The sequence below is a fragment of the Penicillium cataractarum genome (assembly GCF_028827025.1).
Source record: "Penicillium cataractarum strain IBT 29864 chromosome Unknown utg000002l, whole genome shotgun sequence".
NCBI lineage: Eukaryota > Fungi > Ascomycota > Eurotiomycetes > Eurotiales > Aspergillaceae > Penicillium > Penicillium cataractarum.
In genome coordinates, this window is record NW_026622738.1 from 2,862,263 (window position 1) to 2,875,437 (window position 13,175).

Here is a 13,175-nt window from a genome sequence, read left to right on the forward strand (position 1 = left end):
CGAGAAATACACCTCTTTATAACGATACATGGTGGAGCTTTATCTAATCGGCAGAGGCCGACAGTTTCCCGGTGGATCTACTCATGATCATTCGCTGCAGGACCCTCGAAGCTCGCTGGGATGGCCGGGCGGGATCAATCCCGGTAGCCAACCGCCTTTCTTCTGTCTCCCCGCGTTCTTGGGAGCTTTCTCTTCTTCTCTTATATTCTCGTGCAAGCTTTCGACTTGAATTTTCGCAAAGCTGATCGAGATCCTGCCAACTGAATTTCAAGCATCATATAGATCTTCAATATGCAGACCTCTTTGCTGCGCGCTCGTGTGCAGCCTTTCTCGCGCCTGGCATGCCGCATTCCTAGCTCCAGCTCTCGCGCTCTCAACACCTATGCGACTTTCAAGGTGCCCCAGATTAACAATGAGCCTAACGTGAGTCGCCTATCCATCCTACTACTATAGCCTACATCTTACTTACGTTGATAATGTTTTAGAAACACTATGCTCCCGGTAGCCCTGATCGCAAGGGCTTGGAAGACGCCCTGGCTTCATACAAGCAGTCGGCGCCCTTGAACGTGCCTTTGGTCGTTGCAGGCAAGGAGGTAAATCTCAATATTACACTGACTGTTTTCAATATTCAATCTTTAACACCGAATAGATCAAGAACTCCCAGACCTTCACTCAGAGCAACCCTGCTACTCACACCCCCGTCGCCACCTACTCCAACGCCTCCAAGGCCGACGTCGAGGCCGCCATTGCCTCTGCCCTCGAGGCCCGCAAGTCATGGGCTGCTACTCCTTTTGCGGAGCGTGCCAGCATTTTCCTCAAGGCCGCTGACCTCATTTCGACCAAGTACCGCTACGATATCATGGCTCTGACCATGCACGGCCAGGGCAAGAACGCCTGGCAGGCAGAGATCGACTCTGCTGCTGAGCTTGTCGACTTCTTCCGCTTCGGTGTGAAGTACGCCGAGGAGCTTTATGCTCAGCAGCCTGTTCACCACGCCCCTGGTGTGTGGAAGTGAGTAACATGTACTATACTTTGAACTAGATCGATATAGATCACTAATTTTCATTACAGCCGCCTCGAGTACCGTCCTCTGGAGGGATTCGTCTACGCTATCAGCCCCTTCAACTTCACCGCTATCGGTGGCAACTTGGCCGGTGCGCCCGCTCTGATGGGTAACGTCGTCCTCTGGAAGCCCTCGCCTTCGGCTATTGCCTCCAACTGGCTCGTTCACCAGATCCTTCTCGAGGCTGGCCTCCCCAAGGACGTTATTCAGTTCGTGCCCGGTGAGGCTGAGGAGGTTACTAGCACCGTTCTCAACCACAAGGAATTCGCTGCTCTCCACTTCACTGGTAGCACCGATGTTTTCCGTATGCTCTATGGCAAGATCTCCGACGGTGTGGCGCAAGGCAAGTACCGGAGCTACCCTCGCATCGTTGGCGAGACTGGTGGCAAGAACTTCCACTTGGTCCACAAGTCTGCCGATGTGCGCAACGCCGCAGTCCAGACCGTCCGCGGTGCCTTTGAGTTCCAGGGCCAGAAGTGCAGCGCCACTTCCCGTGCTTACGTCGCTGCCTCCATTGCCGATGACTTTGTCAACCAGGTCGCCGCTGAGGTGAAGCAGATTAAGGTTGGCGAGCCTTCCGATTTCACCAACTTCTGCGGCCCCGTCATACACGAGGGCTCTTTCAACAAGCTTGCCGGCGTCATTGATGAAGCCAAGAACGACCCCGAGCTCGAGCTGCTTGCTGGTGGCTCCTACGATTCCTCTAAGGGATGGTACATCCAGCCTACTGTGTACCGTACCTCCAACCCCGACCACCCTCTCCTCTCGCGCGAGCTCTTCGGTCCCATTATCGTCATTCACTCGTACAACGACGCCACCGAGGCTGACTTTATCAAGATCTGTGAGAAGATCGATACTACCGGCACCTACGGTCTGACTGGCTCCGTGTTCGCCCAGGACCGTCAGGCTGTTCAGGTCGCCGATGAGCACCTTCGCAACGCCGCTGGCAACTTCTACATCAACTGCAAGAGCACCGGTGCCGTCGTTGGCCAGCAGCCCTTCGGTGGTGCCCGTGCCAGTGGTACCAACGACAAGGCTGGCAGCGCCAACCTGCTGTCTCGCTTCGTGAGCTTGCGCTCGGTCAAGGAGGAGTTCATCCCCACCTACACCGTTGCCTACCCCAGCAACGCCAACTAAGGAAAGGGCAAATATGACCTTTCTACGTTGACTGTTGATTTTGCATGCCTTATGACAACCCGGCGTCTATTTTGCATTTCCACCTTTGGCGTTTTACTTTCCTGTCGGAGTGACGATTGTACTCCATGAGCCTTGCTCTAAAAAAAGACAAGCACGTGTATCTCTATATATCACTTGAAATTGATCATTTTATCTCAAATCCCTGTCCCAAACTCACCTCAAGTATCCGTAGAACAGTTCTTCAACAACTTCTGCATACTCTCCATCGCCCTCTTCGCAAACGGTTCCATTTCATACTTCTTCCCCTTCCCCTGGACCCCCGCATCAAAAATCTCCATTGAAAACCAACCCCGGAATCCCGTTTTTAACACTGCCCTGGCAACATCCTCGATCGGCAAATACCCACCGTCATACGGCATCGGCCTATAATCATGACTCCACTGGCCTCTCGGCCTTAACCCGTCAACAACCTTATCTTCTAAAGGCGGAGACACCTTATACGCATCCGAGATCTGCAAGAGATAGATTTTCTCTGCTGGGACAGTACGCGCCAGCTCATCCATGCTGGCAACGAACTTCTTGCTCAGCTCACTTGCGGGTAGGTCATTGATCAGCCCGGTGGAACATGTCGGATCGCCCCATTCACTGCCGGCAGTTTGGAAGGTGTCTAGACAAAGACCGACGTTGGGGAGATTGACATCGCGCACGATTTCCCAGACTTCTTTCCATCCAGGTGCGTGGGTGGACCAGCACCAATTTTCGTATGCGAGGCGGAATTTATGCTTTGCAAGCATTTTGCCCAGTTCGCGAATATCACATACGATCGTGGAGCGATCTGTGGAGATTTTGTTTGCTGGGGTATCGGTCGCTCCGACCTGCCATGATATCAGTACCGATATGATTAGATCTTGAAGAAATGAGTTATATACCTGTAGCATATCTGTGCCAACAACCTTCATGATCTCAATCCAACCTGCAGCTCTCTCAAAGGCCTCCTTCCGCTTGGGCGAATCCTTCGGCCACCCTTCAAAGTTCGCGAATGGTTGCAGCATCATAATCGACAAGCCATTGGCTTTGCAGAGAGTGCGAATCTCCCGGGCGACCGCAGTCAGCTCATTGTAGTCATCCGGTGGGATTTCGTGACCAAGTAGTTGTTCGCCGTAGTCGAGGATGTCTGGAAATGAGAGCTCGATAGCGGTAAATCCTGCTTTGCCGATTGCTTCCAGTCTTCGTGGTAATGTGTCGCTAGCTCCGCAGCCGATTGAGCAGGTGGCATAGGAGAGCGGGATTTGGTCGAGTGATGAGGACGCTACCGATCCCATGATATGCGGTTATAGGCAATGTTTTTGAGATTTTTGGATTCCGACGTTTGATTTGTGAATAGAATGTGTAAAAGTTTGCCAAAAGTTATTGATTTAATTCTAGTTACGGAGAAATAATGCGACTTTGCTACCACTTGGAGGAGTGAAGATAGAATGATGCAATGTTTTTGTCTCCGCGGGCGTCAGGCAATTATCGTCAACTCGACATCATCAGCTCCAGATAGCCTCTACCACAAATGTGCTTTAAATAATACCCTGGTAACTGGTATTCTATTTCCAAATTCTAGAATACAAGTTGCCTGTCACTGTTTGCCACTGATCCCATATTGACAACATATGCCGGGCTCTAGATCCGGTGGCTAAGGGCCACTCCTTGAAGAACATTAGAACTGGCATCGTTCTCGCATCCCTCCAGAATTTTCTCACAGATATTGTACACCATTTGCGATATTACCCGCATGAAGTAGATCAGGCCACTGCTCATCTATCTAACAATCATCATGCCGACCGCCAGTCCAACAGAGAAATTCAAGCGCATCGGCATCGTCGGAGTCGGGAGTATGGGCTCGATGATGGCATTCGCTTTCTCAGAGATCGGCCTCGATGTCTCCGTGTGGGATGTAGACAAGAGGAACGTTGATAAAGTGATGGAATGGACCAAGAAAGCTACGACCATGAAAGGCAAGATTGAAGGGTTCACCGAGATCGACAAGTTCACCAAGAGCCTCGAGGGTCATGGGATTGGCAAATTGTTCATGTTCTCCATCACGCATGGAGAGCCTGCAGACTCGGTGTTAAAATTGATCAAGCCAGATCTGAAGAAGGGCGACATTATTCTCGATGGAGGAAATGAGAATTACCGCCGGACTGAGCGACGCCAGAGAGAGTGCGAAGATATTGGAGTGACTTGGATTGGAATGGGTGTCTCTGGTGGCTACCAGTCAGCACGACGTGGACCCAGTCTATCCCCTGGTGGTGATGCTAAAGCTATGGAGCTTGTCATGCCGCTTCTCAATGCATATGCTGCCAAGGATCCCAAGACAGGAGCACCATGTGTGAATCGCATCGGGCCTGGTGGTTCCGGTCATTTCGTCAAGATGGTCCATAACGGAATCGAGGGTGGCATGCTGTCTACGCTTGCAGAAGCTTGGTCATACATGCACTTCGGCCTCGGTATGGACTACGAGCAGATTGGCGATGTGTTCACCGATTGGAACTCAAAGGGTGAATTACGGAACAACTTCCTGATCAACATCGGCGCCGATATCATGAGAGCTAAAAAGACGCCTAAAGGTGACTGGCATGGTGAGGGTGCTAGCGACAGCAATGGATATGTGTTGGATGATGTACTTGACAAGGTGGTTCAAGACGATGACAACAGCGAGGGCACACCTCTCTGGGCTGTCATGGAATCTGCTTCCCGACACGTTTCGACTCCCACTCTAACAGCGGCACACTACATGCGTATTGCGAGCGGAAACCGCGCTGAGCGAATTGAAGTCGTCAAAAGGCTCCAGATGCCCACTCCACGGAGTATGGAGAATATCAAGGACCGCGCGACAGTCGTCGAAAAGCTCCGCAAAGCAGTGTACTGCAGCTTCCTGTCATCTTTCTGTCAGGGCTTGGAGCTGATTGCCCGGGCATCAAACGACGAAGGCTGGGCAATCAGCCTGGGCGATTGTCTGCAGATCTGGCGAGCTGGGTGTATCATTCAGTCCGAGTACATTGCGGACCTTTTGCAGCCACCGTTGACATCTAACAAGCATGTGACGAATCTCAAATGCATCGACGCAGTGGCTCGAGAACTGCACGGCAATTTCGCTGCCTTGAAGTCAACTGTCTTGGAGGGCATAATGTACGACCAGTACATGCCTTCGCTTTCCGCGACTGTTGAGTATCTCAAGTATGACGGTGGTACTATGCTTCCAACCAAGTTTATGGAGGCTCAGATGGATTACTTTGGCGCACATTGTTACAATAAGCCGGTTGTTTGCGGAGAGGACCCTGGACCGACTCACAAGGGTCCTCATCACTACGAATGGAAGTCTGCCTAGATGGTGGGCCCATATCAACATAAGAAAAAAGTTGTATATTGTCTTCGACAAGAGAGTTGTGAATAAGATTTCTAGAATAAAACTCACAAAATTCGCCTCTAAAAACCACTTGACAAACTATATTCTTTAATTTCCAGTATTCCGTTGAATTCTATCCTCCATAACGATTAATTTGACCATGTAAGCTCCATCGTCATCGGTCGTATAGATCGCGTTCACCCCGCTTGACCTAAACAGGGATAGCGTCGTAGCCTCAGGAACCCGGCAGCACGTGGGGCCGCGACCCAATCGGAGCGGGGCAGAAGATCTGAAATTTGTCCAGAGATGCGCTGGGTCGCCGGCTTTCGCCAACTTTCCTCCATATCCAAACCCTTCATACGAATTGAGACTGCGAAGCAATTAGCACGCAGAATGGCCGCTCTTCCCTCCACCTACGATGGTATGTTTCACCCCCAAGCTGCTTCTACACGGCCCTTTCCAAGTCACCCCTCACCCCACTTGCGGGCAAAAGCTGACAGGCGCAAATCATACAGAGCCCGTCTCAATCGCTGTCATCGGCGGCACTGGCCTTCGCGAGCTTCCTGGATTCACCCAGGTCGCTTCGCTGAACGTCTCGACCCCCTGGGGCGAGCCTTCCTCCCCGATTACTATCCTCCACCACCAGTGCAAGCACAACAACAAGACCGTTGCCGTCGCGTTCCTGAGCCGTCACGGCCTCCACCACCAGATTGCCCCTCACGAGGTGCCCGCTCGCGCCAACATCGCTGCTCTGCGCTCCATTGGTGTCCGTAGCATCATTGCTTTCTCTGCTGTTGGCAGTCTGCAAGAGGCTATCAAGCCCCGCGACTTCGTTATCCCTGATCAGATCATCGACCGCACCAAGGGTGTCCGCCCATGGACCTACTTCGAGGGTGGTGTTGTCGCTCACGTTCCCTTCGGTGACCCCTTCGATGAGGGTATCGCCAAGGTTGTCCGTGAGTGCGGACACAGCTTGGAGGGCGAGGGTGTCGTCCTGCACGACAAGGGCACCATTATCTGCATGGGTACGTAGCTGGTGCTGGAGATCAAACCCCCAAAATACTAACCTCCGCTAACAATACTTTTCTTCTTAATAGAGGGCCCTCAATTCTCCACCCGTGCCGAGAGCAACATGTACCGCTCCTGGGGCGGTAGCGTGATCAACATGTCCGTCCTCCCCGAGGCCAAGCTGGCCCGCGAGGCCGAGATCGCCTACCAGATGATCTGCATGTCCACCGACTACGACTGCTGGCACGATTCCGCCGACGTCACCGTCGAGATGGTCATGGCCAACATGAAGTCCAACGCGGCCAACGCCCGCCACTTCGTGACTGCCGTCCTCGATGCGCTGGCCGCTGACGAGCACGCTGACCTGGTCAACGCCAAGCACCTGGCTGGCTCTATCAAGTTTGGTGTCAGCACTCCCCAGACGAGCTGGAGCCCCGAGGCTAAGAAGAAGCTGGACTGGCTGTTCCCCGGCTACTTCTAGTTTCTTGAATTGAACTTGAAGCACGTATATTTCATGATGCATATTCATATATAGATATCTTGGAGATAGACATCAAACGCTGAAACGAATGTCAATATCGATCCCGGTATATTGGGCATACAGAGTACGAGTTCTTCTTACATACGATTTACTGGAAGATAGAAGTCTCATCGATGGAAGGAAACAGAGAGACGTATTTGGAAACGAATAGACGTGCTGCATCCACTCGTCTTCAATTCCAGCTCTGAGGCCAGTCGTTATAGCAACTTCCCTTTCTTGCCTTCTACCTAGTCCCCGTTTTCCTTCTTTGTCTCTCCAACCTCAACCTTGTCAACACACCAAATCTTGACACAAATCTGTCCTCTTCCCAGTTCCCAGTCAAACCTCCTCAACCTTTTTCTTCACCATCTCTCCTCATTTCCCTAGCTCGCCCTCATCGCTCCTCGTCCTCTTCACTATACCATCACCTTAACAGTCACCTCTACCACCAGCTTTCTTCCCTCTTCCAATATGGCCGAAGCCGAAGCCGACGAGCCACGAGGCTCCTCCCTCCAGAACCTGCCTGCTGAGATTCTGCACATGATTGTTGAGCACATGGAATATGCCTCCGATGTTCACGCACTTTCACAGACGTGCCGCCGACTCGCCGCGTTTGGAGATAAGTGTCTCGTTTCCCACTTTGCTTCACAATGCTCTCCACGAGGGCTTAACAGACTGATAAAGAATCGCAATCTAACCGCCGTGCACACACTTGTTTCAAACCCCAACTTCTCCTTCCTACCGTAAGGGCTATCCCGACCCTCTTTGTGGAGAAGGATGAAAATATGAACATCAGAAAATGAAATTACTGCATTGCTCAGACTGTATGAAACTTAGTATAGTCATTAAAAGCTAGCCCTCATTCAAAATAGTTGAGCCGTGTCACTAAGCTGTCATTCAAGCCGGCGTATATCTACAAGGAAGTAATTATGAACTTCACTCATGCTTTACCTGGATTGGGGAGGATACGCTATAGGAAGCCTTCTTGCTCAGGCATCATTTCTTATATTTAGATGCCTTCATATATCTCTCTTCCAGACATCCTCTCTTCTAGTTTTGATACTTTCATACAGTATCACTCTTTCATCCCTCACTTTTCTTTCTCTTCACAACTCTCCTCGCAACTCTCCTCATAACTCATACCTTAAGACTTCGGATCCTGTCAGACTCTCGACATCTTGCTCCTTCAATGTCCTTTCTGTCACCCGTCAAACTTGCCACTATCTGGCTCATCGACTTCCCTCACTCTCACCCTCGGCCCACCATTCGACATCTCTAACCGATCTTGCCATACCTCTCGACTCTCCCCACCAGTCTCTGGCTAGCTCCGAGGAGATCTTTTACGTCGACATACGTTACCAAGATGTCTGGAACGTACGAGCCACGAAATCCACACCTCCAGAATTTGCCTCCCGAGCTCCTACATATGATTTTCGGGCACCTGGAGTATGCATCTGATGTCAATTCTCTCTCGCAGACTTGTCGCCAACTCTATGCATTTTGAGACGAACGACTGTCTTCCTTCTTTGTGGAGCGGTATTCTCCTCGCGGGTTCGAAAATGTGATCAATAATGGCAATGCAGCCTCAGCGCGCAAGCTGTTTTCATCCCCGAAATTCAGCTTGGAAAAATACACAAGCACCAACGAATCCCCAGAGATAACAGCTGCGGACCTCGGTCACCTCGAAATGTTGAAGCTTATCATGGATAAGATGTCATCAACTGCCGATTCCTTCAAATTGATGTTCAGCGCAATCAGGAAAGATCATCTCCACATCATCAGCTACAGCGTAGCCGAGTGAGTTCAGCTTCAATCATCCCCGTTGTCGTCCTTACAACGACCAGATGCTCCTTGGTGTCCAGTGGCTGCAGGATACTCGCAATTTTAAGAAACAGCTGGCTGTGTACATCGACCAGTGTCTTCTCCCCCTTTTCCAGAGGAGTTTTTTCAGTTGATCCGGTCGGGCATGCCAATCATTCAGATTAATTTCCCATGGTTGACCCAAGGCACGGAACTCGATAACCCCAGTTTGCAAATCGACCCACTGAAAGTATTCAGTGACGAACTGATCGGGGAAATCTCCTGTGAGTAGCGTCTGGGGTAGGAGTTGCAAAAGATGAGTTGGGCTTCGTGCTCTGATAAAAACTTGGTTCTCCTTTGAAATTCCGAAATGTACTTCGAACTCACCACACAGCTGTGCAGACACAAAAGAAATTCCTGGCAAGTTGGAAGGCATCACTGGTAGTGCTGTGCAGCCAAATAACCTTTGGTACATACCATTAGCTGTGAATCTCTGTGGAAGCCTTCCTGGAGGAGTTCCGTCCACAAGAAGTTCACCCATGAGAACATCAAAATGGATCTGTTGCTGAAGAATTTGGCTTGTGCCTTCGGGGCAAGCTGAGAGCCACCCATCTGCTCCATTGCACTGCTCCCAAGTCTGGGAAGAGTTGAGATACCATAGGATCCTCCCAACGGCTTCATTTAAACCTGCAGGGTTTTCGCTGACTATGGAGAAGACCTGATCCTTCAATAGGCAGCGGATTCTTTGTGCGTTCTGCAGGGCAAGCTTGAGGTCATTATGAGACAGCCTGTCGATATCCGAGGCGGAATTCTCAAAAAGAAGAATCGAGCTCCTGATTAGACAAAAGATATCTCGAGCGCTGTGCAAAATCCAGCCAATCCGATTCGAATCCACATCGTAGGTCTCTTGACATGTTATACCAATTTAGCAATTTTGAGGATAAGATCTTGGTATCTCTGGCTCTGATCTTTGTCACGGCCATGGAGATCATGGCTGAGTTGTTCACACCAATCGAGCGCGACTTCTCTGCAATCTCGTAAAAACTTTGCGAACCCCTCAAGAATGAAGCTTTGAGATTCTTGGCTAGATAGGTAGCCACCCGAGAAACAAAACGAGCGCACACCAAGGGTGACAAGGAGGTTGAGAGCTGCGTGTTCATTCCAGTTGCCCTCAATCATCTCCAGTCTTCTCCGTAGCACCTCCAGGAGACGCCCACAAAAATTGGAATCCTCAAAGGCTCGGTGAGACACCCTTTGCATAGTGTCGTGGTAAAATGACCCAAATTCCCATGCGGCCTGTTTGAAGAGTTGGACAACGGGTGGCTCGTTGAATGATAGGGACGATGATGCCAGTTCCCGCAACATGTTGTACCACTGTAGTTGCTCACCAGCACGCAGTGATCCATACGCGACGAACTCATGAAGAGTTAGCTTCTTGTCGCACTTTGATTGATCTGCCAAGACCATATTCTGAGTGTGGGAGCATGAGTTCAAAGCAAACTGCAAATTGCAGTAGGGCCCTTCGGAAATTTGTAAGGTACACTGCTCCTTGGTAGTCCCCAGCTGATTTTTCTGGTCCTGGACCCATCCATGTTGCGTACTACAAGAAGTCTGAAGCGCAGTGCATTGGAACGGCAGACATGAGAGTTGGTCGTAGGCAGGCGAACACCAGAGTAGTGGCTAACATTCCATGACTTGTTGACTGAGCCCAGGGTCAATCTCTGTCCATGGCTTGTCTTGAAACCTGAAGTTCCCTCGTAATTGAGAAGTTGAACTTGCAAGTCGCTAGCTTGCACGGTAAGTCTACCGCAGACGTCGTGAATTATCTTCCAGGTAAGATCTCTCCACGACGCAAACCATTGCGGAATTCGAAGCTCAAATACCACAGTCTTGCAAATGAATTCATCTTTAGGGAGGGGCCACTCATGAACTCTGATTGACATTCCATTCATCTGGCTTTCCAGCAAGCATTTTCGACAGTTTCTGGGTTTCGTGAACCATCTGACCTCCAGTGTCACTATTGCCATAGAAGTGGCCAGCGTCATTGTTCGCATCGTCTCTGAATTTGAGCCAGACGCTGGTCAATCGTGCCAGCTCCTGTTCTTTCATCTCACGATAACTTCGCGCATAGGTTTCAATTGCAGCTCGGAGACTCTGGTGGTCTGGAAAGACATCATAATATCGGACTGCGAAGCCTCGAGCAGAAGGGTCGCTAAAAATGCTGGGCGCAGAGGGATCGGCAGAATCACGTCGTCTGCGGATGTAGTCGAAAAATCTCTCAGCACGTTGCATCTGGCTCCATTTTGGCAGGAGAAGGGGGTCCAGAAAATTGGCGGGAATTTCGGGTGGGAAATCCTTGACCAGTGGACAGATCAAATTTCCCATTTTGTCGACAGCGACCCAGAGCTCCAAGATCGTAAGCATCATCAGTGATCTGGCCGGTGGATTGTCCGCATATCTCGGGGCAGCGATCGTGAAGTATTGCTCAGCAAGCTTCTCCACCTCGTAGCATGCCTGTGTCATCCAGGAGACCTTTGCACCGTGAGTCAAAGGCTGGAGCGTCTCTTCGACCCATTTTTCAAACGCGTTCAGAGCCATGATCGAGTCCTGCATTAGGGCTGGAAAACCATGCTCATTGATACTGAAATGATCTGACGACTTTCGACTGAAAACAAACTCCTTCCGTGGCTCTGTGGAGTAATGCATCGCATCATAGATCCCCTGCTTGCAGTTCGGCAGCGATAGACAACAGTGCTCTGTATCAACAGATGTGGGAAGTTGAGGGAGAGTGCGGCGGGTGCCATCTTTCATGAGCTGTTGGAAAGTTAGGAGCTCATCAGAGATCATTTTTGTAGCTTCGTAAACAACATGTGAAACGAAAGGAAAGACGCTGTCATGCAATTTGTAGGCCCGACGACCAAGCTTGGTCCGGATAACCGAAAGACCGTCAACAACAGTATGCGGGGGCATATATGATGATGCCTTACTTCCCAAGCCCGCCATCAGATAGAGCAGGAAGTTTTTGTATTGAGCGGAGCACTCCTCGGGAGGGAAAGAGCGTCGAAGGGTGAGTTGGATGGCCACTCTGAGAACAAGCCATGCTGGGGAGCGTCTCCATGGCAGGTAAGCATCTCTCCAGTTGACCTCGTCGCGTACAGATTTGGTGATGGGAAGGTCATTTTGATTTCTCGGTTTTCCGAATGCGAGGAGTTGGGTCATCAAGCCTTCTGTTACCAGGCCTGGATGTGCGGTGTCTCGAAACTCATCAACCACGGTACCAGCTTTTTTACTTTTGGGTCTCATTGCTGAGACCTCCTCCGAGTCGAGTTGGGAGATGCTAGTGGCGAGATAGGAGCGGAATGTCGGCTCGGCCATTTTTGCGGCTGGGAGGACGACACTGACTCCAGGGAAACGGCGCATGAGGGCACCGGGGGCGGCTAGAACCTGCTCATCTTGAGCGCACACTTCGAAGGCTTCCAGAATAACCACCTGTTGACTGCTGTCGTAGGTTGCGACAAGCCCACAGTTCTGAGCTCGGATATGGCAGGCAATTGCTCCTAGGATAGTTAGTGGATGAGTAAAATCGAATGCTCGTCTCATGGGGATATCGACAAAGGTTAGGTCCCAACTCAGTACTTACCCGTAGACGTGAGACGATAAAGAGCATCAGCAAGGGAGCAGATGGTGTTGCCGGTAGTAATCTTGACCCAGTTGTCCAGCATCTTCAAGGCAGGGTTCCACAGCATTCGCTCTCTGAAGGGCAGCGTGTCGATGAAGTCGCGCAAGTAATCCAGCACCACCAGTAGGAGCTTTCGTTCCAGCTCCCTCAAGTTTTCGTCCTCTTCTGAGGCAGCTTCGGCGGGAAAAACAGGTGGTGGAAGATAAACATGGCCAGCTCTTGATCTAGCTCCATGGTGAGGCGATGGGATACTGATCAAATGGATATGGGAAGGATGTAAGCGGGAAGAGTAAAATAGATGGAAGGTTGTTTTTGAATCAAAGGTAGTTGTTGAAGGAAAGGAAAGTTCCGGTCAGATGAGGATGGAAGAGAAAGATAAAAAGATTGCGAAGAAAAAGATTGCGAAGGTGGTTGTTGGGAAGTGGAAAGTCCAGCAAACCGGAGATTTCCACTTTGGGATAGAAGACAACCTCAATTTGGCCGCTTCCAAAGAGGGCGGTAAGTAGCCCCAATCCAGATGTCTTATAAAGGAATCATTCAATCTCGTTTCAGTCGTAGTGTCCGGCGTTCGTCT

The 13,175-nt window shown here is 50.6% G+C and overlaps 8 protein-coding genes across 8 annotated transcripts; 5 read left to right on the forward strand and 3 right to left on the reverse strand.

Moving 5' to 3' along the window:
- Positions 1-291: 291 nt before the first annotated feature.
- prnC (delta-1-pyrroline-5-carboxylate dehydrogenase prnC) lies at positions 292-2,200 on the forward strand (the record flags this gene model as incomplete). The annotated part of the gene is made up of 4 exons (XM_056696046.1): positions 292-423; positions 486-593; positions 650-1,011; positions 1,072-2,200. 4 exons carry the CDS (start codon positions 292-294, stop codon positions 2,198-2,200), a joined length of 1,731 nt encoding a protein of 576 aa, XP_056558258.1.
- A 218-nt stretch (positions 2,201-2,418) lies between these two features.
- N7496_003116 (sugar phosphate isomerase/epimerase family protein) lies at positions 2,419-3,522 on the reverse strand (the record flags this gene model as incomplete). Its single annotated transcript, XM_056696047.1, has 2 exons — positions 2,419-3,075; positions 3,130-3,522. 2 exons carry the CDS (start codon positions 3,520-3,522, stop codon positions 2,419-2,421), a joined length of 1,050 nt encoding a protein of 349 aa, XP_056558259.1.
- Positions 3,523-4,022: 500 nt separating this feature from the next.
- N7496_003117 (6-phosphogluconate dehydrogenase, decarboxylating) lies at positions 4,023-5,576 on the forward strand (the record flags this gene model as incomplete). The annotated part of the gene is made up of 1 exon (XM_056696048.1): positions 4,023-5,576. The coding sequence occupies one exon, from the start codon at positions 4,023-4,025 to the stop codon at positions 5,574-5,576; it is 1,554 nt and encodes a 517-aa protein (XP_056558260.1).
- Positions 5,577-5,900: 324 nt separating this feature from the next.
- On the forward strand, positions 5,901-7,083 carry N7496_003118 (S-methyl-5-thioadenosine phosphorylase; the record flags this gene model as incomplete). The annotated part of the gene is made up of 3 exons (XM_056696049.1): positions 5,901-6,015; positions 6,110-6,619; positions 6,692-7,083. The coding sequence occupies 3 exons, from the start codon at positions 5,901-5,903 to the stop codon at positions 7,081-7,083; spliced, it is 1,017 nt and encodes a 338-aa protein (XP_056558261.1).
- A 510-nt stretch (positions 7,084-7,593) lies between these two features.
- Positions 7,594-7,869, forward strand: N7496_003119 (ankyrin; the record flags this gene model as incomplete). The annotated part of the gene is made up of 1 exon (XM_056696050.1): positions 7,594-7,869. One exon carries the CDS (start codon positions 7,594-7,596, stop codon positions 7,867-7,869), a length of 276 nt encoding a protein of 91 aa, XP_056558262.1.
- Positions 7,870-8,485: 616 nt separating this feature from the next.
- On the forward strand, positions 8,486-8,923 carry N7496_003120 (F-box protein; the record flags this gene model as incomplete). The annotated part of the gene is made up of 2 exons (XM_056696051.1): positions 8,486-8,603; positions 8,628-8,923. 2 exons carry the CDS (start codon positions 8,486-8,488, stop codon positions 8,921-8,923), a joined length of 414 nt encoding a protein of 137 aa, XP_056558263.1.
- Positions 8,924-8,953: 30 nt separating this feature from the next.
- On the reverse strand, positions 8,954-10,521 carry N7496_003121 (uncharacterized protein; the record flags this gene model as incomplete). Its single annotated transcript, XM_056696052.1, is given in 2 exon segments — positions 8,954-9,826; positions 9,844-10,521. Coding segments are annotated over 2 exon segments (1,551 nt in total), but the record flags the coding sequence as incomplete, so codon positions are not given.
- Positions 10,522-10,845: 324 nt separating this feature from the next.
- Positions 10,846-12,835, reverse strand: N7496_003122 (uncharacterized protein; the record flags this gene model as incomplete). Its single annotated transcript, XM_056696053.1, has 3 exons — positions 10,846-12,479; positions 12,563-12,747; positions 12,810-12,835. 3 exons carry the CDS (start codon positions 12,833-12,835, stop codon positions 10,846-10,848), a joined length of 1,845 nt encoding a protein of 614 aa, XP_056558265.1.
- Between the last annotated feature and the right edge of the window lie 340 nt (positions 12,836-13,175).